Source organism: Sycon ciliatum, chromosome 1 (genome assembly GCF_964019385.1).
Source record: "Sycon ciliatum chromosome 1, ocSycCili1.1, whole genome shotgun sequence".
Taxonomy (NCBI): Eukaryota; Metazoa; Porifera; class Calcarea; order Leucosolenida; family Sycettidae; genus Sycon; species Sycon ciliatum.
The window spans coordinates 26,450,866-26,476,489 of NC_088643.1; the positions used below are offsets into that span (position 1 = coordinate 26,450,866).

General features: G+C 48.1%; 3 protein-coding genes across 3 annotated transcripts in view; 2 read left to right on the forward strand and 1 right to left on the reverse strand.

Moving 5' to 3' along the window:
* LOC135820739 (arf-GAP with coiled-coil, ANK repeat and PH domain-containing protein 2-like) overlaps positions 1-13,429 on the forward strand; it is a 32,432-nt gene extending 19,003 nt beyond the window's left edge. The window contains exons 24-28 of the mRNA XM_065333754.1: positions 1,845-1,954; positions 4,993-5,053; positions 5,521-5,570; positions 8,311-8,375; positions 12,787-13,429. Of these exons, the coding sequence (XP_065189826.1) occupies positions 1,845-1,954; positions 4,993-5,053; positions 5,521-5,570; positions 8,311-8,375; positions 12,787-12,878 (378 nt within the window). The 3' untranslated portion in view covers positions 12,879-13,429. The remainder of the gene's footprint in view (positions 1-1,844; positions 1,955-4,992; positions 5,054-5,520; positions 5,571-8,310; positions 8,376-12,786) is intronic.
* LOC135820744 (serine/threonine-protein phosphatase 2A 65 kDa regulatory subunit A alpha isoform-like) lies at positions 13,304-16,853 on the reverse strand. The gene is made up of 2 exons (XM_065333767.1): positions 15,730-16,853; positions 13,304-14,379 (listed from the first exon to the last, which is right to left on the reverse strand). Exons 1-2 carry the CDS (start codon positions 16,741-16,743, stop codon positions 13,597-13,599), a joined length of 1,797 nt encoding a protein of 598 aa, XP_065189839.1. The 5' UTR covers positions 16,744-16,853; the 3' UTR covers positions 13,304-13,596.
* Positions 16,854-17,631: 778 nt separating this feature from the next.
* On the forward strand, positions 17,632-23,005 carry LOC135820753 (trithorax group protein osa-like). The gene has a single exon (XM_065333780.1). It carries the CDS (start codon positions 17,860-17,862, stop codon positions 22,552-22,554), a length of 4,695 nt encoding a protein of 1,564 aa, XP_065189852.1. The 5' UTR covers positions 17,632-17,859; the 3' UTR covers positions 22,555-23,005.
* Positions 23,006-25,624: the final 2,619 nt, after the last annotated feature.

The window sequence follows — 25,624 nt, forward strand, 5'->3', positions numbered from 1 at the left end:
GCATGCTGATGGCACAAACAAACAAATAATATTGTGGCCAGCTGTCTGTGCTGGTACGGTACGGTACGGGACAGACACGGGATAGCGCCAAGCGTGACACAAACAAACAAACAAACAAACACCAAATTAAAGCTGTGTGGACCCTGGCTAGCGCCAGACGTTACTGAAGTAACGTCTTCTGCATAGCTACGGGAATAAAATCGAGATTCCCGGGCAGGACCCATGTGAAATTGGTGCGGGCGGGCGAATTTTATTTTTTATTTTCCCATGTATGTACATTGTACATGAATTTATGTGTGCATGCCATGCTGAACTTTTTTTACAGCATTTTCCGGTAAATTTTATTCATTTTTTTTACAGACAACAGGTACGCGGTTTACCCGTTCTATTTTTCTGTATTTCGGCCAACGATGCATGGATGGCCCTGATCTGTACATCAGGGAGTCGTACATAGGTACAAGCTCGGGTTTGTGACTCCACGTCACAGATCTACTCACACGATTATTACTGTACATGTATGAACTGTTCAAAAAAAATTGGCTTTGGCTCGATTTTGGTGCGGGAGGGCCCGGGAATCTCTATTTTTTTTGGTCTCGCCTAAGTACCTGCCCGAAAGAAATACCCCCTTCATTCTTTTGGCTCTGTCTGTTGAAGTCAAGTCAAGCCCGATAAACATACTGCCCGAAATAAGTACCGATACGGTATGCACATGCAGCACGTAGCATGTACATCGACATGAAAATGACTTCTCCACTACACACAAGTCAGGTCCGAAAGTTAGTTCGCGCCCGAAAGTCAATACCCGCCCGAAAGTTAGTACGGGTGTGGTCACTAAATTCGAAAGTAAATACGTACCAAGTACTTATTTACGGACTTTTACGGTACTGTCAACCTGGCCAATAACAACACTTCGGATATTTGACAACTCGCGGATGGCAACACTATCTTCGCACAACATAACCGCTTGACTGCATATAATGACACCTCGCAAAGAATAACACATTTCTCATGCCTGATTGAGGATTGTAATTTGCAAGGTTGACTGTATGTACAGTACCTTGATTCCTTGGCCGCGCTTGATGAATTGTATTCATGTACATGTACTATATACGTGTGCGGACGGACGAGTGCAAAGCCATGTGCCCGTGGGGCACGGAAACTGGCCATTGGACTTTTTGAAGACAAGTGGTCATTGAAGATACATGTAGGTCTGTTGGTGTCTTAAAAACAAGCTCTGCGACTTGGTGTTACTACTGTAAGAATTGAAAGTAACTGTTATGACGAGTCTAATGTTTAACGATTTGCGAAAATATCCCACTTTGCGGACACAGACCCTGCCAGAACACACCTGTCTTTTTAATTGTATTTCTCCAGTACCGAGGAGAGAAGGGATTACATACGTGTAGCGTTGCTTCTGTCTCGTTAAAATGCTAGACTTTGTGCCACTGACAGTAATCACTCTAAAGACAGGTGATCTCTCAAGACAGGCACTCTCTAGAGTCAGGTGATCTCTAGAGTCAGGTGATCTCTAGAGTCAGGTGATCTCTAGAGTCGGTGATCTCTAAAGTCAGGTGATCTCTAAAGTCAGGTGATCTCTAAAGTCAGGTGATCTCTAGAGTCAGGTAATTAAAGTCAGCTGGTCTCTTAATCTAAAGTCAGGTGATCTCTAAAGTCAGGTGATCTCTAAAAAAAGTCAGATGATGTCTTTTTAAGACAGGTGATCTCTAAAGTCAGGTGGTCTCTTAAGACAGGTGGTTTCTAAATGCAGGTGGTTGCAAAATGCCAGTTTCACTGAATTAGAATGTGTTGTCCTATGTGTATGTGTGTCCGTCGCCATGCTACAGAATTCAGTGGAGTGTGCTGAGCTGCTGCTGCAGAATGGGGCTCTCGTCGACATGGCCGATCTAGATGACCGCACTCCGCTGCATGTTGCTGCAGCTTCTGGTGAAACAGGGTAGGTAGTAGTAGTAGTAGTAGTAGTAGTAGTAGTAGTAGTAGTAGTAGTAGTAGTAGTAGTAGTAGTAGTAGTAGTAGTAGTAGTAGTAGTAGTAGTAGTAGTAGTAGTAGTAGTAGTAGTAGTAGTAGTAGTAGTAGTAGTAGTAGTAGTAGTAGTAGTAGTAGTAGTAGTAGTAGTAGTAGTAGTACACTGGTGCTGCAATAGCAGTGGTGGGTAGAAGATTGATGCTCATTTTAATAATACGACTAGGGGTGAAACGATTACACTTTTCAACTATCGGTTAACCTACCCTTGTATCGATTCGATTATCGATTATGATATCGATTACTAGTACTGCGTCCTAGACCTTCCTATACTACACCCAACTTGACACAACGCACCATCAAGGTTTTCCTGGTAAGATATGAGTCATAAGCTCCAGCAAAAATGTATAGAAATTCAAATTCATCATGCACATTGTTCATTTCTGGTGATAGAAGTAAGAAGGAATACCACAAGTTGCTATTATAGTATTAATCATGGTTCATGGAATCATGCCATTGTGCAAGTACAGTAAAACCTGGTGTAAGCGACCTCTGTGTTTAGCGACCACCTGCTCTTAACGATCGTTTTTCCATGCACCGACAGTTCCACACAGACACTACCTGGTTCTAAAGACCACCTGGCTTTAATGACCGCTTTTGCTTGCACCGTGGGGTGGTCGTTTAAACCCGGTTTTACTGTATTGGTAATACTAAGTAGTAAATGTAATGCAGTTCACACCCCTGCAACACGAAAATTGATGTTATCCCGCAGCACACGAAATACGAATTACATGGCTCGTAATATGCTTGGTCTGGATTATTGTAGAACTAGTAATTACATTGTGAATGGTTTACAGATAAAGAGATCAGATTGAAGAAGCATGCAGCACAGCAAAATCAGCAATATCAGCACCAGTCATGCTTCATTGCAGTCATGGAAGATGACAACGCTCCCACTCCCATAGCAGAAGATGATGACACAGCCACACATTCAGAAGACATGGCTGATTGCACAGATGAGGAAATTGCTACTGGACCAGTCGAAGTCAAGATGGATTTGTTGCGAACGAAGAAGACCACGGCATCAATATTGGCAGGGAGGAGCGAGCAACGGAGCTTATTCACAATCTACCACACGCAGAAAAGACTTGCTTAGCTGGCACTGATGTCGCTGGTGGTAGGGGTGAAACGAAGGTCTCAAACTCCCATTCAAACCTTCTTTTTCAAAACGAACAAGGTGTTGAAGGATTCTTTTTTTCAACACGGTCAAATATCTCAAAAAAAGGACAAAAAATCAGACCTTGTTACAGCCGTATAGTCAGATTTTGTAAGAATGTATGATTAGTATGATGAATTGCTTCTTTCGCAAAATCAAGCAGTGAACAGCATGCAGTATTCAGCAAGAGGTAATGATAATAGATGACTACAAAGTACAAATCTACAATGCACTACTATTCAGCAAGAAGTAAGATGTATCTTATGCAATGCAGCAACACTCAGATGGCATTTTTAGTTAAAAATGCGAATGAACAACAGTTTCTGAGTGTCCTCCTCATCTGCACCCTCACTCTCACTGGAACTCGAGTCAATGGTCTCAGCAAGATTGGGAAGTGGTGGCAGCTCCTCTTCCAGCACCTGCATAAAATCAGAGGCTGGCTTGAGCTCCGGTTGGCTGGAAGCAGCAAGCTGACAGCTGACTCTCGATCTCGCTGATGGCAACATGGTGTTCTTGCAGAGGAACACCAGCATGTCGACATTCTCCTGCGTCAGAGAGGACCGAAGCTTGTTTACGATGATCCCTGAGCAGGAGAACACCCTCTCTGAAGGCACGGACGTTCCAGGTGCGCAGAGCAGGCGTTTTGCGAGGGGAACTAACAAGTCAAACCTGCTGGCATTGCTTTTCCACCATTGCAAAGGGTCGGCGCTCTTAGACACTGGTCTCTCCATCAGGAATAATGCCACCCATTCATGGATCAATGATGACGTGCAAACACTGCTACAGTCGTCACTGCTTAGTAGCTGGTTGAGGGCTGACATGGGCTTCTTGGCGCTCGGCTCAACGGCGATGCTGCTGCTGTCAGGAGACTCCTCACTCGCATGGCTTGCTTCTGAGTCGCTGGTGCAAATGATTTCGACGTGTCCGGCAATGAAATAGCAAAGGCAGTGATTTTGCTTTGCGCACCGCCAGCACTGCTGGATGACACAGCTTTAGTCGTGCGGTCCTTTGGATCCGGATCGATATTGTGAGTCGTCCGAAGGTGCTCTCTCATCATTGTTGTTGAGCCGCTCTTGTGCACGAGAACTCCTTTGTCTCCAAGCTTCCGAGTGTTGCGACATGACCACTGTCCTTCGATTGAATGAAATGTTGCCAGACGTCTGACCGTTTGCGCCGAGGCCCAGAACGATGACCAGACATGCTGGCGGGACAAACAATGGGCCGCAATGACTCTCACAAACTCGAAACATGAATCGTTTGACCTGAGCGAAGACTACATTGACTGAAGTCTATCTGTGTCATATACCGTAGTTAGTGCTGTTGGTGTTTTCTGCTTTTCAGCACTACATACCGATGAAATTAGGGGCATCGGAAGGTAATTATTTAGGGTGGTGCGGTCAGCCGTCTGAGGCACAATTTACTTGTTGGGAGGGGGTTGCTCCGATGGAATATTTTTGAATTTTGGAGCTGAAATCAGTGCATTTTATTGATTCACGAGGTAACTGGAACAAAGAGCGGTGCGGTCAATACCATATGCAGATGTGCATTTGGGAGCTGATATACTCTTGGGAGCTGATATACTATTTAACCTTGGTAGTATCCATGTGTCTCACTACCGATTCTGCTTTTACTCTTTCCATTGCTGCTATGCTGGTACGTGTAGAGTAACCAGTTAGTTACATTGACATTGTACATAATTATACATAAACATGTGTGTGTGTGTGTGTGTGTGTGTGTGTGTGTGTGCATGCGTGCGTGTGCGTGTGTGTGTGTGTTGGCTCTACTCTCTGCTGCAGCATGGTGTGTCTGCTACTAAAGCGCGGTGCGCACCAGGGCATAAAGGACAGATCTGGCAAGGTGCGGGTGTGTCTCTAATTAAGGGCTCGCTGACTTGCTGCTTGCTTGTCTCATTGCCAGTGCCTGTTGTATTTAGTCATGTTCACATGTTCGCTAGCAGTGTATGTGTGCGGCATAGGGTATGGGGGCACATAGGCCAGTGCAACTCAAACAGTTCCCCAATCAGGTGCCATAGTATAGTTACCTTGGAGTGGAGCTACTTTTTTTCAAGTTGACAAATGTGCTCAGGAATTGTGTGTTGCTCCCTGCATGGTAGCTCTGTAGTTTGTCTCTGTGAGATTTTCTCTTTTTCATCTTCTCTGTTTGAATTCTTTATTCTCACGATGGCACCATCGCCAATAAGAGTGTTGTTGTTGTTGTTGTTGTTGTTGTTGTTGTTGTTGTTGTTGTTGTTGTTGTTGTTGTTGTTGTTGTTGTTGTTGTTGTTGTTGTTGTTGTTGTTGTTGTTGTTTGCTGCTCACCTGTAGGAAGCTCTAGACCTAGCCTTAGAAGAGCCGTATGTGGATATTGTGACGCTGTAAGTTCAGATTGTCCTGTAGTGAGGGGGATCCCTGGTCCTGTAGTGAGGGGGATCCCTGGTCCTGTAGTGAGGGGGATCCCTGGTCCTGTGGTGAGGGGATCCCTGTAGTGAGGGGGATCCCTGGTCCTTCTGCTTAGTCTGTATTTCGTTTTAGTGCATGCCTCTCTCTCTCTCTCAGTCTCTCTCTCTCTCTCTTCTCTTTGTCTCTCTCTCTCTCTCTCTTCTCTTTGTCTCTCTTTCTCTCTTCTCTTTGTCTCTCTCTCTCTCTTCTCTTTGTCTCTCTCTCTCTCTCAGTCTCTCTCTGTCTCTCTGTCTCTCTGTCTCTCTCTCTCTCTCTCTATCTCTCTCTCTCTCTCTCTCTCTCTCTCTCTCTCTCTATCTATCTATCTATCTATCTATCTATCTATCTATCTTACTTACTTACTTACACACACACACACACACACACACACACACACACACACACACACACACACACACACACACACACACACACACATACACACACACGCGTTTGCTTTGGGTTGAACTGTCCATCCTATATCGTCACAGATATTTCCCGTGCCTTGTGTGCGTGTGTGCGTGCATGCGTGCGTGCGTGTGTGTGTGTGTGTGTGTGTGTGTGTGTGTGTGTGTGTGTGTGTGTGTGTGTGTTACCCCAGCAAGTGTAGGGTGTGCATAGGTAACCGTCTTGGCCGTCCTATTCCGATGTACTCCGTGTGTAGACCAGGTGTGCATTGGGGGGATTCACATGGCTTGGCCAGTTGTGTGGATTAGACAGTTATCTGGCGCTTGTCTTGATCTATTCCATTGAGAATCAGATCTGCTGTCGTTGCTATACCGTATTTTCCCGAATATAAGTCGACCTTCTGTGCGCCAGAAATTTCGCCAAAAGCTGGGGGTCGACTTACAAACGGAACTTGACTTACATACGGGAATCTGGCACAACAAATGAAGTGACTGGAGTGTCCGTACAAAAATGCACTACCGTACGAACCATGTGAACTTGGCAGTGGCAGTTAACATTGAATGAACATTGGATGACACTGGTTTGTTCAGATTTTGTCTTACTGGCATGATATGATCTCTCCTCGCAGAGAATTCATCATTTTGTATGTGTGGCTGTCATGGAGCTACATGTATAAAAACTTTTTTTCATGAAATTGACTCCTGGATTTGGGGTGGTCGACTTATATTCGGGCTGTCAAGTGAAGACTTGGCGAAGCGCAGCGGCATGCCAGCCTCGCTGGAGGAGGCCATTCGTGTGAATCGCCTGCGATGGCTTGGTCACCTCGCAAGGATGGACGACACCAGGTTGCCAAAGCAGATCCTGTTTGCGGAGGGCACTAACACGCGGCCCCGCCATGGACCCAAGCGTCGTTGGAGAGATGTGGCAGCTTCAGACCTGCGTGCGACCGGTATCCCGGAGACGCAATGGTACCACCTTGCTCAGGACCGGAGGGACTGGCGCGAACGTAGCCGTCGGAAGCCACCAAGCCAGCCCCAACCAAGAGTGTTCGTCTGTGTCTGCGGCCGCGACTTTCGCCGTCCGAATGATTTATCCCGACACAAGAACTACTGCCTCGCCTAATAGCTATCATCGCCTTCGGCGATGGGCTTTCCAAAGGTCCAAAGGTGTGTGTGTGTGTGTGTGTGTGTGTGTGTGTGTGTGTGTGTGTGTGTGTGTGTGTGTGTGTGTGCGTGTGTGTGTGCATGTGTGTGTGTGTGTGTGTGTGTGTGTGTGTGTGTGTCAGCTAGTTCGGTTGGTGGGTACACTTATGCCGGATAGTGTTGGGTCTGTTGCCAACGGGCTCGGCTGCTTGAAGGTGTAATGTTGTACTTATCACCTTTGTTGGTTTCAGGGTTCATATACTTTCTATTTGAAGTATACATACCTGTTAACCATGGACTACTTCTGGCTAGATTAACTCTTGTGTAATCATGGTGCTAGTGAAGCTTCTATCAGATCCACTCTGATTTAGCCACTCACACTAGTAGCAAGTATTACCTTCACTGGGGGCAGGGGTAACTGCAGTTGGATCCCAGGACGGATACCCTGATGCCATCAATCCTTTCTCTGCACCTTGTCCTCACCCACTTACTGAGGTGTGGTGAGCCCATAAGTGGGATCATTTTCAAGTCCACCCAGAGTTTTGGGGATTTCAGGGGGTGTCGGCCGTTGGGCGGTTCAGTAGCCAATTGAGTCATCTTTCCAAGATTCCTTTTGAGTCTCTCTCCTCTCTCCCGGGGAGACCCACGTGACCAGTTTTGGCAGTGAGCAACGAGTACAAGTGTGTGTGTGTGTGTGTGTGTGTGTGTGTCCCATATGGTGCAGTGGTATGTGCAGTCGATTTCCAATCGAGAGGTTGCGGGTTCAATTCCCGACGATTATGGTCACACACGTCTTTCTTCTCTTTCTCAGACTCTTCCTGACTTTTCTTTCACTCTCCTGGGTGGTTACCAACAGCCAGTGTATGCCGGAGTATGTGGCGTGATGTGTGGGTAGAAAAAAATGGAAAAATGAAAAATAGGGATTCACTGGCCAGAAAAAGTCACTTCCAACAGCTGTGTGGTGGATACCAGGCTAAAAATAGTGGCGGTCAATTCATCAGCCTTGCAAGCTGTTGAATGGTGTAATCCCAGCACAAGTTGCTATGTCTAACATAGCTGTTCGCTATCATCGCTTCCGCGATGGGCATGTCTGAGGTCTGAGGTTTGTGTAACTATTCTAATTCAGACTTCGCCTGGCCAAACTGAATGAGGACAGTAAACGGGAAGGCGATGATGTGCGAGCTGGCGGAGGTAAGCTATTTGTCATGCTGATTCTAGTGTACTACATGTAATTGAAATAATGCTCCTTTGTTTATACTGACCAGTCTGACCAGTCTGCCTGGGCTCTTGTGCTCATCCGGAGATAGTTCTTCTACTGGCCAGTTTCTGGTGAATGATTGGCAGATGCTCATTCATTGCACCCACACTCGCACACGCACACACACGCACGCACGCACGCACGCACACACACACACATGCACACATTTCGTAACACTAAATTCTGGCTATGGCGGTTTCGTTATATTCTCGTACTCAATCTTCGGACAGCTGGCTGTTTCGACCTTGTTAGTTTTCATTGTATGTATCTAGCCAGGCTTGAGCCCTCTTAGTTTCAGGATTTTGTTGGACCTGAGATTTGTCCAGAGTGCACGTGTCAGGTGTTATCCAGGCTGCATGGTGAACATGTTGACTCTTGGCTGAAAAACAAAACAAAACAAAAAAAATAGATTGCAGTCAGCACTGGCCTGATTGCAAACCAATGTACAGCGCATCAGTGGAACATTCACCTTTCCAGTCCATGAGTCATGTATCATATTTCCGGGTTGTGAGCCGCACTCACCCCCCCCCCCCCCCCCCACACACACACACACCCCTTTTGCAGGCCCAATATTCGTATTTTTTGTTGACGTTCGGAGTATAAGCCACATGTCAGACTTTGACATTTTTGGCAACCTATCTTCGTGGGTACGGGTGCATACAAGATGTAACATCACAACCAGCATTCGGAGTCCAAGCCGCGGGGCGATTTTGGAGTTGTTTTATGCGTTTTAAAGTGTGGCTAACACACCGGAAAATACGGTATCCGTTTCCCAGTTGGTGGATGTTGTGGATAGTCGCTTGCAGTAGATTTACAGCAAGCACTTGATTCGGCGTAGCACAGTTGTCTGGCTTCTCACGTGTGCGGATATCGTTGTTGAAACAACATACCGTGTTTTCTAGAGTACAAGCCGCACTTTGAACACTCAAAATTAACCCAAAAAAGGGTACGGCTTATACTCCGATGATCAAATTAACGGTGATAAATATTAAATAGGATAGATGTCTGTATTGCGTGGCAAAAAAATGGGGGGGGGGGGTGTGCGGCTTATACTCCAGTGCGGTTTATACCCCAGTGTGACTTATACTTCAGTGTGACTTATACTCCGGGTTATACCCTGGTACGGTGCGGAGGGCCTGTTTTCAGCCAATCAGCGCTCGTCTAGCCATGATTATATTGGCCAGTATAAATCCCGCGCGGGATTTATATTGAATATAAATCCCGGTGCACGGTACGTACGCTAGGGCACTGCCACCGTACAAGTTCACTGCCTGAAAGGCAGTGAACTTGTACGACGGCAGCACTCCAGCGCACGGACCATTCACAACAGACACAACATACACCACATGCACGTGTACACTCCACACAGAACGGCATTACTGACGAGGAACAGTACACAATGGAAAAGAAGAATGACCTGGAATTCGTCTACCGAGTACATGTATTCTACATGTATTCTACATGACGTATTCTACTTCAAGGCTGAGGATAAAGAACGTCAAATAACCACCAAGTATCCCGAATGGGTCAGCAATGTACATTGTACTTCAAATAGTTGAAGATCATCAACAGACTGTCTCCTTCGTAACTAAGTTTATGATACAGAGTGTACTTCAAATCCACCTACATGTAAACCGATTGGAATAACGCTAGAATGGATTGAAATGTGATACAGTGATACAAAACAGTGTATGCAAATGCATCTACTTGCAAGTAAGCAAACCTGATTATAAGATGCCTCATGTGAAAATCAGCACTGTACCATATAATCATGATAATAGTAACACTTACTCCCAAAGAGTTCAAACTGTACTGTAGTCTAACTAGTGACGGTAGTTTGATTCAACAACAACTCCACCACCCCAGCAATTCAGTTGACTTCCGCATCGCTCACGAGACAATATGCTACAATATGCACTGGAAGTCTGGAACTGAAAGGAAATCTGATGCCACACATCCACGGAGGAATCTCCTTCTGATCTTGCTCGACCATTCTTTCAATTGACAACTGATAACCAGCAGAACATGTTCATGTACTGTATGATGTAGGTGATCTCCAAATAGGTTCGTTGTTCTGGAAATGCGTAGGGGTACCTGGCATAAGTAGGATATGACCCTCGTAGTCGGGTTATACCGTACCCTCATATAAATCCCTCCTGCTATCGCAGTCGGGATTTATATTCAGCCGGTATAACCCTCTGACTCGGGTTATATCCTCTACAAATACGGTAATTATGCAGAGCCAGGTCTTGCTGTAATTACATTCTGCAAATCAAGAATGCTTCGCGTGCCAGTGGTTTAATTGTGTACAGTGTACAGCTCACTTACTACATACTCTGAAAGACATGTACTTGCTTAGTACAGACCTTGTCCAGAGCACAAGGGGGTGGTGCATTGATCCACACTGGTCTATGTTGGGATAAGAATTAGAAGAAATACCTCCGATACCCAATTTCATTTTCCTGCTGCCCATGGTGGTACATGTACGTGATTTTAATGAAGTCCCACTGCAATTACCGGTATTTAGTAATTTTTTATTTCGTATGCTGAGGCTAGCTAGGCTGCATAAGAAATGGGAGGTGTGCATCGAAGATGGCGAAAACTTTTTGTGAGGCAACTTGGCCTATATTTGGCAGGTACAATCAGGTCTAGAACATTTGTGAGTACGACTCTTTCACAGTTCATGACCTACTACTTTATGCATAGCTGGTATCATGGCGCAGGCAGCAGGCATAGTGGGATGGCCTAAGGGGCACTACCCCGGGGTTACCAATAGTTTTCGCGAAACGAAAAGCTTTAGTATTTTTCAGCACCCACCCACCCACCTACCTTTTCTGCAGGTAAAACGAATTTCAATAAAATATTGATGTCAATTTTCGACACCCAGAAGTAGCTGGGTATTCTCCATCTGCATTCAATAATTATTTTCAAAACGAAACTCCTTCAAACCCACCCACCCCCAAACGAAAACTTTTCGTTTTGAAAATACTATTGGTCACATTATACGTGTGCTGCCCCGGGCTGAAACGCAGGGTTGCAGTCATACTCATGTTATTATATAGCTAAAAACCTTCTTTCATTCATCTGCTATAAATTTCTTTTCACGCTATGGCATATGCTTGGTATGTTGTACTGTTACTAGTATGACCTCGTTTCTTCTTCCTGTTTTCATATTTTGACTTGTCTATACTAATTATAAAGTTTTTTTGCAAGTAGTTCCCCTTCCATTGTTAATACAATCATGCATCTCAACAAATAAACGATGCTCACATCACGCTTAGGAGCTGCATCTGTGCCTTGATCCATAGAGGGTGGTGGCGTTCCTACGGATGCGGAAAACTCGGCCCTCAGCCGAGTCTCACGCGAACCGTGAATTTGTTCAGTATCATGGCGGATAAGTCATATGTACAGAGATATTGTGCAAAGGAATGTTTTTTTTAAAGATGGGGGTGAAAGTTTGCAGTGAGATTCCGAGTTTGAGTACTCTGATTTTGTCCGAGCCCCCGGTTGGGCAGATTTGCAATTTCACCCCTAGTAACAGGAGCCTAGTTATAGATGAAAACGGGTGGAGTTTTCATGTAGGAAGTATTCTTGATCTGTTTGGAGTTGGACACTTCACGCGGCTTCATTTCTGAACCGAAAGGTGTTCTGGGCAAACTGTCCCATTTTGCTGAACTTCGAATTAACTTCGTTCCAGTCTTGGGCCGTAACGTCGAGGAATAGAGAACTTTTTTATTTTGGAAGTTTTTGAAAGAGTGGACAAGTTAGCTGCGCAAATTTGTGTTGCAGCAGTTTAGTTTGCCCAGAACACACTTGGCTCTGAAATATTCTTGATTTATACTACTGTAGTGTCTTTTAAATTTAATATAGTATTAAAAAAACTCCAGTCATTTGCGTGTTCTAAAAAGCAGGTAATATTTCTGGTAATCACTCATATAAAAAACCTGGTGCTATAAAAAACCACTTTTTAGGAAAATGACTGGAGGTTTTTTATGCTATAATTTAAATAGAATATTAGCTTCGCCCTCGTGTTTACGGGAAAAACCCTCGGCAAAAAACCTCGGGTTTTTATTTCCCGTAAACACTCGGGACTCAGGTTATATTCTATGTATAAAAGCGTTTTGAATACAAGCCTGATTTTTAAGATACACTGTCAGCACATAAGCCTGGTTTAGTATTGACATACATAGAGATACGTGGTTTGAATAGAAGCCTAGCACTGACATTGGCTTACACGGCCGTAAGCACCTGCGTTTATATGCGACATTACGAGTATGCCCCGATGCATCTCTCCCTGAACTGCTTGTGCCTTTACCGTTTCTTTTGCGTGTGTGCCATGGACAGCTGCGGATGTTTCGCATGTGTTCAAGGACATAGCACAGTTGGCAACGTCAAACGCCGAGGCACGGACCCGCAGTACGACCGACGCTTGTTGATACTACTGGCGTGCAGTGTCTGTCGGCAAGACACACAGTGTGATATTTCTATTATAGGCAAAAATTCACCATGTTTTCCTAGCCTCTTGAGTGGATGTCTGCAGATGTGCCTAAGCATTGCTAGCTTGGCTTCAGCATGTGATTATTTTCTTCATTTGGTTTTAGCGTAGGAGGGATTCATTTCATAGCCTTTTTCTATCTTGCTGGATTTCTTTGAGATCTTGGGCTGTATACATACTATTACATAGGCCAACTTGACTATTGTTTGGTTTTATATCACACACACACACACGCGCGCGCTGACTCCGTAGCAATGTTCATTTAGCATGTAGTAGGTAGTCTCTCTGACAAGTTGCATCATTTTCTTTCTGTACTCAATAGATTCAAGTACATACAGTAGACACTCCATCCTCTAGGCTCAGTACTCTGTCACACACAAGTAGGTTGCCTTTATTGCTTTGCAAGCACAATGCACACATCACACACATTCTTGCAACACCGAGCTGCATGTCAATGCCTTATTAAAAAAAAGTAACTTGCAACTGCCACAAGTGCCTCAGTGGCAAAAAAACTTGACATCTGGGTCAGAGTCAGAGTCCTGGTTGAGGCGCTCCAGGACTGGCTTGATCTAATAATTGGTCACAACACCCTCATTGCAGCCACACATCACATATTCTTGCTACACTGAGCTGCATGTCAATGCCTTATAAAACAAAAATTAACTTGCAACTACCACAAGTGCCTCGGTGGCAAAGAACTTGACATCCGGGTCAGAGTCCTGGTTGAGGCGCTCCAGGACTGGCTTGATCTCACTGGTCACGACACTGCGATGATCCTTATCCAGAATGGCAGCCAGGCGACCAAGGGTACGTGCTACATTAAATCTGACGTTGGCCACACTGTCTGACGCTAACTGGACGATGACATTGAGAACGGATGAGTGAACGAGCTCAGCACCCACAGCCTCTGCGAGCATGTTGACTGAAAAGAGCGTTGTAAGTCGATGCAGGTAGTTTGGGTCTCGTGCCATCGCCAACACCTTCGGTAAGATGCTGGCCTGTGCCCAGTCCTTGCCAAACGTCTCCACAAGCCTCCGGAGGTTAGTCGCTGCTGCAACACGGATTGCATAGACGTTGTCCACAAGCCAGTTCATGCACAGGCCATTGAACTTGTCACTAAACACATCGGGACCGAGGTGCTTGGCGAGAAGGGGCATGTACTCGATGATAGCAAGGCGCACCCGCCACTTGGTATCTTCTGCTAGCTCCACAACCGTTGGTAGAATAGACTGTGTTAGCTGCGCTACACCAATCACGCTTGACACTGAATCTAGGTTCTTCACAATGTTGAGGCGGACTTCTGACACTTCATCCTTGAGCTGTGACTGGAAGAGTGGCAGAAGATGTTCAACCGTCTTCTCCCTTCCCAAGAAGGTTGCTAGACTCATCAAGTCACCGGCAAGAGCGATTTTTACATTCTGGTTCGCATCATTTACAAGTGTCTATAGAAAAGAAAACACACACACAGAGAAGAACACAGTGAATGAGTGACTAGGAACAGCAGCTTACCCGCGTGCACAAGGTGCCATAGAAGGCTGCATATACTATCGAACAGTACATCCAGGTCAACACCTAATCAGGAATTGTCACACAATGCAGGATAGGACAGGTTTGACTACATTCGCCTCAAAACCGGCTTCAGTTTGCACTGTGCGTTGTCCTACATACTATGAATATTTACAAATAACATTAAAAAAGGACTTGCTTTGAGTCAATTTAAAATGCTTTGTTGTTGACTAGACCTGATTGCAATCTGTTCGGCCAGCCACTTCGAGCTCCGCTGATGCGACCTAACAAGGCCAAAACAGCTCAGGGGACCATCCAAGGTTACCAATAGTATTTTCAAAACGAAGTTTTTCTTTGGGGGTGGGTTGGTTTGAAGGCGTTTCGTTTTGAAAATAGAGAGGTTCCGCACTACGTAAAGTTGAGCAACTTTACGTTAGTGGGCGGGAAAAACCCGTGAATTCGCGAGTTTGCACTCCACTTACGGAAAGTTGTCTACGGAGAGTATGTAGATAGGGCTCTGATAACGTAGCTGGTCCGTAAGTGGATTGGGGTACAAATTTAAGACTCTCCCCATGTCGATCTGGTCGTACACTGCCGCGTTCGGAGAGTTGCCAAAGGCAGCTACGTGATTTGAAAACTCCGTATGGCGGAACCCAGATGCGCATGCAGTTTACGTAAGACTTTCCGTAGATCGACTACGTTTTTTACTAACGTAATTACGTTATGCGGAACCTCTCTAATAAGTATTGAATGCAGATGGAGAATGCCCAGTTACTTCTGGGTGTCGAAAATTGACATAAATACTTTATTGGAATTCATTTTACCTGCAGAAAAGGAAGGTGGATGGGGGATGTAAAATACTAAAACTTTTCGTTTTGTACAAACAATCGGTAACCCCGGACGGCCCCTAACTGCCCGGAGATAGAGATTTAAAGAGGTCAAGAACCACCTTTCTCTGCTTAGCTTAGGCATAAACCGTAAAAGCCCGAAATGAGGCCCGGGTGGAACATAGTCCAGAATACAGCCGCTAATGTGGGCCTTGGCGTTATTTCGGATATGTGAAATCAGACTAATTTTCACACCAACATAATATTCATCAGCCACTAGGGACTATGGGTAACTCCGTATCGTACATGCACTGCATGTGTACTGGGCCCGTCCGTGCTTTCGCCCATGGGCGATCACACGAAGGTGTAGTGTAGTGGACGGGCTTTTACGGCGCTAGTACTAATTTCTATGCGAAGTGAGGTAAGTAACTGAGGAAAAGAGGTTAGGCAATATCTCACCTGAACGCAGGGCAGAATGTCTGCCATGACAGCGTCTTCACGGAACTCTTCTGGCAGTTGCTCACAGAAGGCCCGGAGTCGCTTGCATGCTGCTGTTCGGACTTCCGCCTCTGGGTCCTTTAGCAGAGTCGCATATGTCGAAACAAGCTCCGTCTTCACCAGATCTGTGGTGACGGATCCTACTAGGTTGCTGAAGTTATCTGCTGTCGCTAAGCGAACACGCCAAGACTTGTCGCGACTGGCTTCGCGTACAATCGGCATCACGACCTCTTCTGTCGCCTCCTTGTTCAAAATCTTGGCTATGACACCACAGGCATCCACTGCCAAAACACGCACTGAATCCTGCTCATCTGTTGAGAGGGTACCCCAGACGGGGATCAGCTCAGCGCGCAAGTGGTCAGTCTCCATACATGGAGCAAGCTCCCCAATTCTGCCAGCTGCTGCACGACGTACCATAGGAGTATCATCCCCACACAGTCCACGAAACATGGTACAAATTTCACCACGAATGGCTCCTTGGCCTATTCCAACGTAAGCAGGCTTAATTAGTCCACACGCGGACGCTCTGGCGGTGAACCAATCTCCTTGAGCTAGCCGACGGAGCATCGGGACAAAATGAGTCTCCACATCTGCACTACTGTGTTGAGCACCAATTGTACGAAGGGACTCGACAGCTTTCTCCCGTACTACTGTCTCTTCGACTGTTGCTAGGTTTTCCAGAGGTGGCAAGAGACAATGAGCATGCTCTTCGCCTCCAACAAGAGGCAAGAAGTTTCCAAGCTGTTCAGCCAATGCACACAAAACTTCGTCTTCATCATCCATCAAATCTGATACAAATGGAATAAGTTCTTTTCTTGTTCGCTCCTCTCCAAGTGCGAGACTGATAGTTGACAGCCGCTTGATAGAGTTGAGACGGAGTTGAACATCCTCATTGCGTTGCTCATCGTCATTGCGAAGCTCGTCTATTAGAACTTGGATAGGATAAAGGTCGTCTTCAGGACCCAGGGATGCCATGTTTCCTACATTACACTCCAAGTCCCTTCAACTCTCTGATGTGAACGGCATCTCAGTTCTGTACTATAAAAAAAACCGCTGGATCGAACTTCGAAGGCTACTCAAACTGCCCAAGTGAAAACTCCTCCAAAATTTCTTTTCCGCGCGCATGCGCTACACATCGGGAAATGGAGTCCCGCTAGCGAGCTATAAATAGTTCGATCGCCGATGGCTATAGTATAGCCTTATAAGTATTAGTTATAGGCTGTCTCGTGTCGTGAGCGACTGTATCATACTCGATCGTAGAGTCTACTGTCGACATGTCTATGTCTACTGTCGTACTGATCTGAGCTGAGGCGTAGCTAGCCTAGCGCTAGCCATGGCCTGCATGCAGAAAAAAATAATTATTTTGGTATTTTTCTGGTACAGTACCGGTATGTTTCATTTTGGTATGACTAGACTAGACTGTGGATAAAGAAATGACGAAGGACGTGCCTAGCGCCTGCCATATGCATGGCATACTTCCCGGTTCCCATAACTAATACTTGGCATAAGGTTTGTATGGTGCACTGCTTTTCGAGCACGATCTGCCAGTTTTTCGGGCATTATCCGCGTAACGCTTGCAGCGTTGTGAGTTTTGACAACAAAGCGACTTACTTACTTGTCAGACGCGGCAAACAAAGTCTGCATCTAGCTTCACATATCGCGGTAGCATCAAAATTATCATCATAAAAAACGGTACCGCACCTGGCCCTAGCCTAGCTAGCCCTGTATGCGACAGAGGCTAGCGCGCTAGACCGGGACTGCGGGAGTAGAATCTACGAGTCACCGCGCCGCCGGTGTCCAGAAAAAAGTTGTAAAATTTTGCTCTTTTTTCATGGGTAAATGTTAATTCTCTTCAACTACAAAACACTGTGCATATTTTTTTGTTCCTGCTAGCCGGATCTCAAAGCTAGAGATAAGTCTAGTAGTTAGTTGTGGAATTACTTACTCAGAACAACTCAGCTGGCTACACTACATAGAATGCGACGCTTTGTATAATGTGAGACGTATTACCCGAGTGCGTACGTTTCACATCTCGAATCCTCTTGGGGTATTTTGGAAATCCTAGCCTCGCATTTTCTGTGAAACTCGAGGATGGCTTGGACTCAAGCTCAAAACCAATTGCCTGGACAGCAAGCGTACTCCTGGGCAACTCCCGTGGCAGCAACAAGTAACGCAGTTGCTTCAGCTGCCCCGATTGGCGGGGTACAAGTAGCGAGCCAGGCTACTTCTGGTACGCCTGCAGTGGCTGCGAATCCTGCTGCTGGTGCCGTTGGTGTAGATCCTACCGGTGCTGCAGCATATCTCCAACAGCAGCAGCAACAGCAGCAATGGGCTCAACAGATGGCGCAACAGTATCCAGGCTGGCAATGGGGACCTACTGGGTGGGTGCAAGTATCCCAAGCAAGCGGTACCACTGCCGCCGCTGCGACCACTGAGTCTTCAATGACTTCTTCTGTGGCCAGCTCGACCGCTGTCACAACCACTACGGCTTCAGGAGCAGTGAAAAGTGCCACAGCCTCCCAGCCAACTATTGCAGCTGCGCCTGTTTTAGTGCCGAACCAAACAGGTAGCAGTGCAGCACCAGCGGTGGCCAGTGCTTGGACGCAGGATCAAGTGCAGAAGTGGCAGCAGCAGCAGCAGCAAGCTGCTTCTGCCTCAGCCACGGCCACATCTGGAGCTGGAGCTGCAGACTTAGCCAAGCAATGGGCTGTTTACCAGCAACAGCAGCAGCAATATTTGCAACAAGTACAGCAGCAGCAGGCACAGACAACTCAGCAGCAGCAACAACAGACGCCCGCGCCGAGTAGTGCAGCAGTGCAAGGAGCACAGCAGCCGACAGCAGCAAGCCAGTCCCAGGCAGGAGTGGCATCATCGTCAAGTGCGGCGACTACTACACAGGCGTCCTCTGCCGCACAGCCCGGTCAAACAGCTGAGCAGCTTCAAGCACAGCAGAATATGGTTGCATGGCAACAGTACTATCAGCAGCAGATGCAGTACCAGATGATGCAACAGCAACAACAGCAGCAGCAGCAACAAACTGCATCTCAAGCTCCTACTGGTGCTACTGCTGCTGCTCAGTCACCTGCTGTTGCTCAGGCAGTGAATCAAGCCACTGCACAGCAGCCCGCTACTGCCCCTGGATTATCGCAGCAGCAACTGCATCAGCAGCCAGCACAGCAACAGCCAGCACAGCAACAGCCAGCACAGCAACAGCCAGCACAGCAACAGCCAGCACAACAACAGGTAGCGCAACACCAACAGCCCGGTGCTCAAGCGTGGCAACAGTATCAAGCCGGCGCTACAGGTGCTGCTCCTCCAGCAATGCCTGGTGTTCAGGTTGCTGGCCAATGGCCACCTGCTGGTGTTGCTGCCAGCCAACAAGGAGTCGTTCCTATGCCCCAAGGCCAGCAAGCACATGCACAGATGCCTGTGGTGCCAGCACAACAGCCCGGCTATCCCGCTGCTGGACAGCAGTTGCCACCTGGAGCAGTCCAGCCGACACAGCAGCCTGCAATGCAGCAACAGCAGCAACAACAACAGCAGCAGTCCGGACAGCCAGCACAGCAGCAGCAGCCCGGACAACCTGGGCAACAGCAGCCTGGGCAACCAGGACAGCAGCAACAGCAGCAACCACCTTCGCAGCATGCTGGTGGTCAGCCTCCTGCACAATGGGGCAGTATGCCTGGTCAGCCTGCAACTGGTCCTGGAGCAACGCCTTGGCGACCTCAGCCACCTCAAGCTGGTATGCCGGCGGGGCCAGCGGGTCCTTTTGGTGCAAGCAACACAACACCCTGGTCTAATACCACACAGCAGCAGCAGCAACAGCAGCAGCAAGGTGGTGCACCAATGCAGCCTAACCGACCGCCACTTCAGCGGCCAGCAGCAGGGGGAACCACTGGAATTCCACCGCTTTTGCCGCCGCAGCAACAGCAACAGCCACCTCATCAACAACAGCCATTTCCTCCGCCGCGTGGTCCACAACCTGGTCAACAGCGTCCTATGCTGCGGCCCCCACACGAAGCTGGTCAGCAGCAACCTGTACCTGGAACAGACCAACATCCTGGTATTCGGCCAGGACCAGCTCTTGCTAATACTGGCCAAGCACCTCCAGTTGGCAATCAGCAGCCACCAACTGGACCTGGAGGCCAGCTTCCTCGTCCTCTTGGTATGAGTCCTGTTGGCCCGGGTCAGCAGCAGCAGCGTCCACAGCGTCCAACTGCACCTACTGCAGGTGGTCCTCAGCAAGGAGGCTTGCCACCACGACCTGAAGGTCCACCAGGTGCCCGGCCTTGGTCTCAAGGACCTCACTGGCAGTCGCCACAGGGGTCTGGACCAAGGCATGCCGGTCCACCAGCAAGAGGGCCCAGGCCACAATCCTCACCCGGAGCCCAGAATCAGCGGCCACAGCACCAGCAGCAAGGGCACCTTCAACAGCAGCAGCAGCAGCCCGGACAATTTCCTCCTCGCGCAGGACCAGGGACACCCAATCGCTGGCAAGCACCTGAGGAAGGGCATGGTGACAAGGCAGCAAAAGTCGGTCGGAAAAATCGCTGGGAAGATGTAGCAGGCACATCACCCCAGGCAAATGTGAAGCCACTAATTGGTGGCCAGAATTCAGGCCCGCCAACTGGCCCGGGGATGAACCCATTCAATAACAACTCCAATCAACAGCAGCAGCACCACCAACAGCAGCAGCAGCACCAACAACAATCTCCACGTCCTGGACTGCTGGGTGCAAGGCCTCCTATTCGCGGTCAGCAGCAACAAGAAGGTGGACGCCCGCCTCGTCCTCAGCACCCCAATGCCCAGCAGCAGCGCGGCCCACACCCACGCCCTGGATTAGCTGGAGAGAGGCCTCCGTTTGCTAACCGAGCCCCTCATCCACCACGTCCGGGTACCGTCGAGCGCCCACCATTTGGTCAACGGCCTCCAGCTGGACCGCACCGTCCACAGGGTGGTGAACAGCACCAAGCCGAGCCAAGGCCACCTATGCATGGACGTCTTCCGTTCAGCCAGTCAAGACCACGATTTGAGCATGGGGGTCCCCGCTTTGACAATCGCCCGCCATTCGAGGGGCCGCCACGTCACCAGCAGCCACAGCAGCGTGCCCATGCACCAGCTCACGGCGAGAGGCCAATGTTGCCGCACGGACCACATCGCCCACCTCGCCCCTTCGGCATTGGCCATGCACCCACCGATGATCGCAATAGTAACCATGCTGCTGGCAGTGGTCCTGGTGGCCGCATCTTTGACATGGGCTCTGGACTCAGAGGTGCCCCACCAAGAGAAGCTAGGAACAGTGACAGGCCACCACCCCATGTTCAACATCATCAGCAACACCCCCCACCTGACAAAGCCAACGGGAGGCATGTGCAGGAATCACCCAGGAAGGCGAATCAAACCGCATCTGAGAACGCTAAAGGTGAAGGGCAGCCTGGCACCACTGGTAATGAAGATAAGGCAGATGATTGGGAAAGTGCCATTCCGTTTCGAGCGGAGCCGATGTGCGAGGAGGAGAAGGCAAGTACCACGGATGTGGCAGATAGCATATTGAAGGAATCTTCTAATGCCGGCAAGGAAACCCAGGATCCCAGCAAAGATACTGTTGTGCCTGATGTTGAGAAGTTGTTTGACGCTGAGGCTGATTCCAGTGATATTGCCAAGGACCAGACAAAGACTGACCTGCCGACTGGCAACACTGAGGATGCTCCACCTGGTAATCGCGCTGCTAGTGCCACCACTGGTCCTTCTGCTGCAGGCCCTGATTCAACTACCGCCCGTAGCTCTCCACACTCGGACCGTGTGCGTGAGGATGGCTTCCGTGATCATCCACCGGTGCATCCTCACATGAACAGCCCTAAACGCCCACCTACAATGGGCCCTGATTCGCCAAGGCGTGGGCGGCGGGATGACAACCGGTTTCCACCGGCTGATGGTGAAGCTCCGTTTGGCCAAGATCGCCGTATGTTTGATCGCCAACACCCACCGTTTGATGAAGGTCGTCCTCCAGTGGAGCACGAACAGCCAATGTTTGAACACGATCGACCACCACTAGAGCACGATCGGAGACCATTCGATCATGGATCACCTGGTCGGGATCGAGGACCACCATTCGGCCATGCAGAAGCCCCATTCCAGGCTGATAGACCGCCTATGGTGCGTGAAGGGCACTTTGACAGAGGTCTTCCCTTTGATGAGGAGCGACCTCCATTCAATCGCAACGCGCCGCCATTTGGTCATGATGCGCCACCAGGATTCGAGCATGATCAGCAGCAACGTCCGCCGTTTAATCAAGATTGGCCGCCAGCAGATCGCCCACGCTCGCCACTTCATGAGCATGGCCACCGTCACCACCACCCCCACCACCACCCCCCAGGTGGAACACTGTTTGATCATGGCGATCCAGCATTCCGCCCTGAACTGGGTCACCTCCCACCACCACCGCCACCAGGCGGTGCACCTATGGAACATGGTTCTCCACATCCCGATCCAATGTTTCATCTTGACCATCACCGGCCTGATCATTTCCACCCCGGTGGTCCACCACAGCTAGATGTAGGTCCTGGTATTCCTGACGACTTCTTTGACCGAGTTGACAGACCTGCACAGCCACGTCCGCCGTTTGATGACGCTCCACCAATGGATCGCCATGGAGGACGGCACCAGCCAGAGGATCGTCATGGCTCCCGCGGACACCACCGTGGAGAACCCCGACACCGACCTGATGACCATCACAGACATCGCGGCTCGCCACAGCGTGAGCGACGGGATCGCTACCACGCCTAAGTTTACGTCACAGCGGTGCAACCGGAATGGTCTGAATATCAAGCACTCCTACCCGCAATCGTTGCGTCTGGCAATGTACAACACGATGCCGCTCATGGATGTATCTTGGCTCTATGTTTATCGTTCTGCTACCAGGGTATCCACAACAGCATATCTACTCTTCGTGCTGCGGCTACCAGCCCTGCGGGTTTGGCAACGGTCAAGATTTTCAGGTTAGGTCTTTGCTTTCTATTTTTGTGTGTTGTGTGCAGCCTGTGTGCCCTGTCCACTTTTTGTATTCTCTTTTTGTTTCTAAGCGTATCGCGACTTTTACCTGGTATTCGGTGTCACATCGGATTTCCATCATGGTTTTTTCTCCACTTGGTTAGGTGTATTCGAATACTGTACACTCTGTAAATACTATAAAGCCGCATTGGCTATTCCTGATTAAATTTGTATTGGGTTTCTATAACTGGTTTTATTGTGTGAAGGGGATCTTACTCTGAAGCAGTAGGTGATAAGTTACATGGCTGTATCTGGCCGTCTCCTGCTCATTGAGCATGGGGTGGCTCTCGGGGAGCCCTGAAACACGCACGTATAATGTTAAATCCCTGTGCAGATCCGAAGATATTTTAAGAATGCTTTTGCGACGCTCCGCCATAGAACATCAGGCTTTGCGTGTACGTGTATATCCATGTTTTCACTTTCACTAAGTTATGGGTGGGTAGAACAGGACTCACGCACTGTAAAAATCTCGTCGGTGCGTGCTGGTGGCATGATCAAAGCAAGAAGGAAGCGTGTACAGAAAGCCCTTGCGCATCACAGTATGGTGTTGGGAGTCATGCTTGGCTTTTTGCAGTTCTCACTCGTCAGTGGTTTCGCTTTGTCTCCCTTCGAATTTTGTTTGATGGCAGCGCTTCATGTGCACTCTTATCGTCGGAGTCCTGTAAGACCTGCCACAGTGAGGCGTCTGTTTATTATCCTTGTCAAGCTCTTGATATGTGATGTTGTTTGCTGTCAGATAGCTATGGACGGTCAGTTGCTGTTCTGGCCTTGTCAACAGGGTGGTGATAGTCAGTAACGCTTACTTGCTCTTGTCTCTTTGTTTGCCTCGATCCTGGTGCTGTTGCCGTGGATAATAATGATGCTGCTGCTGATGCTCTCAGTGTTGAATATGTTGGTTGCACTGCGCTTGACTTGCATTCTCTGTCAGTTTGGAAACTGTGCTTCGTTCCCGCACAGGGATTGGTTACCGGCCAACTACCTTATTCTTCAAAATAGGCATGCTCGATGTGTCTGGTCCTGGTGGCTCCGTATGCTGCAAGAAGCATCTTTTTGGGAGGTTTTCTTTGAAATCTCCCAACATCGACATGGTTTACTCCTGATTCCTCTCGGCTGATCATAAATTTGAATCTGGCCATCTTTTTTGACAGTCTTTTGGTTCACTGTTTTTCTGTTTGTTGTCTGCTGGAAGTATTATTTTCGGAGCGGATCTCGAATATGTTTAGCACCTCGTGCTTGTAGTGCAAGAAAAACTGAGAGACACAGTGACAGCTGACCAGGTGTTTTTTTTGGCAAGAGTTTGCATACGCACGAGAAATTCACGGCGTAGATTTTGATCTTTTTGGTGAGCACCACATACGTGTATCCTATAGAGCGGAGATGGAGAATCCCCTAGTTTCTTCCACTTGTCTGGTCAGAAAGGTTCTAAGACCTATGAAGACTCTTCGATAATATCAAAATGAAAAGGAGAGAGAGAAGCACTTTGCTCCATGCGACTTCCAGCAATGTCGCGAAAGCGTTTACGCCGTCTTCATTGGCAGCAGTTGAGGATGGTCTGACATCTAAGCTAGATTAGAATGAAGGCATAGCTGGCGTAGCAGGGTTGAAGTGGCTTTGGAGTTGTAGTACGGCAAGCAGTGTCTGCCGCGTACACAATTGAGCAGTGCCTTGTGAAGTCATCGCTCACTTAAAAGTTGAAGTCAGTGAAAGGAAATAAGCGACGAGGCGATTTTGAAATCAGTGAAAGGAAGTAAACACATTTTTTAAATAGTAAAACTGTTATGATCCGATGTTGCCTGAAGACTGGAGTCATCTTGTTGTGGCTGGAATCGGGCAAGAAAAGTATAGTAACGGGACACAGTGGTCAGTCGATTACGGTAAAGCACGCTTTGACAACGCCCCTTTAAGCTTGGCTTTTTTTTGTCAACAGTCGCCTTGGTGTTTCTCAGTGTGATTCGTTGAACTGAGTGTAGTTGCCGGCAATGGAGGTACATAAATGTGCGATATTGGCTGTCATCGCTGAGGATGAAGTGGTTACGACACATTGCGGGTAAAGACAGCCAAAGCTGCATTTACAATGAATAGCGGATGGAGTGATGGAGAGGTAAAAGGCAATAACAGAGTGTGTGCAAACTTTGCAAGATTCCCTACTGCGACGCGTCAGCCGAGAACCTGCTTTCAATTTTTTCGGCTGACATCTAACAGCTTTGTCTCTCAAATAATGTGCTATGCAACCGCGGCTGCAGCCAGACAAGCAACCGGAAAAGCAATTTTTTGCTACATCCATTGTCCACAACTTGCCGACAAGTCTCCCCGAAAGAAGAAAAGATTAGGATCACAAAATCAATGTCCGCTCACCAGTGTACTTGTGAATGGACAGGAGGTGTGGTGAATCAATGTCTGCCTGTGAATGGACAGGAGGTGTGGTGAATCAATGTCTGCCTGTGAATGGACAGGAGATGTGGTGAATCGATGTCTGCCTGTGAATGGACAGGAGGTGTGGTGAAGTCGACTTCTTATTTTTGCCGTCCAACTCCCCACCTGCATCAAGGCATGGCGAAAACCAGGTTCTGTGCTACAAGTGAAGTGCTGCGCTGTGAATCTATGATAAGCATGGGCTCAATATGCATACTTTAGTCTTTAGGACTTTGTTAGGTCTCATCAGCGGAGATCTGTCAGGGTGACTGACTCAATGCAAAGACGTTTTAGTGACCAGCACAGTGTAATTTTTTGGCTGCGAAAAATATCGCAAGCTTTTCGCGAATACCATGCAGATACTATCATCACTCTCAGGGCACCTGTTTGGATC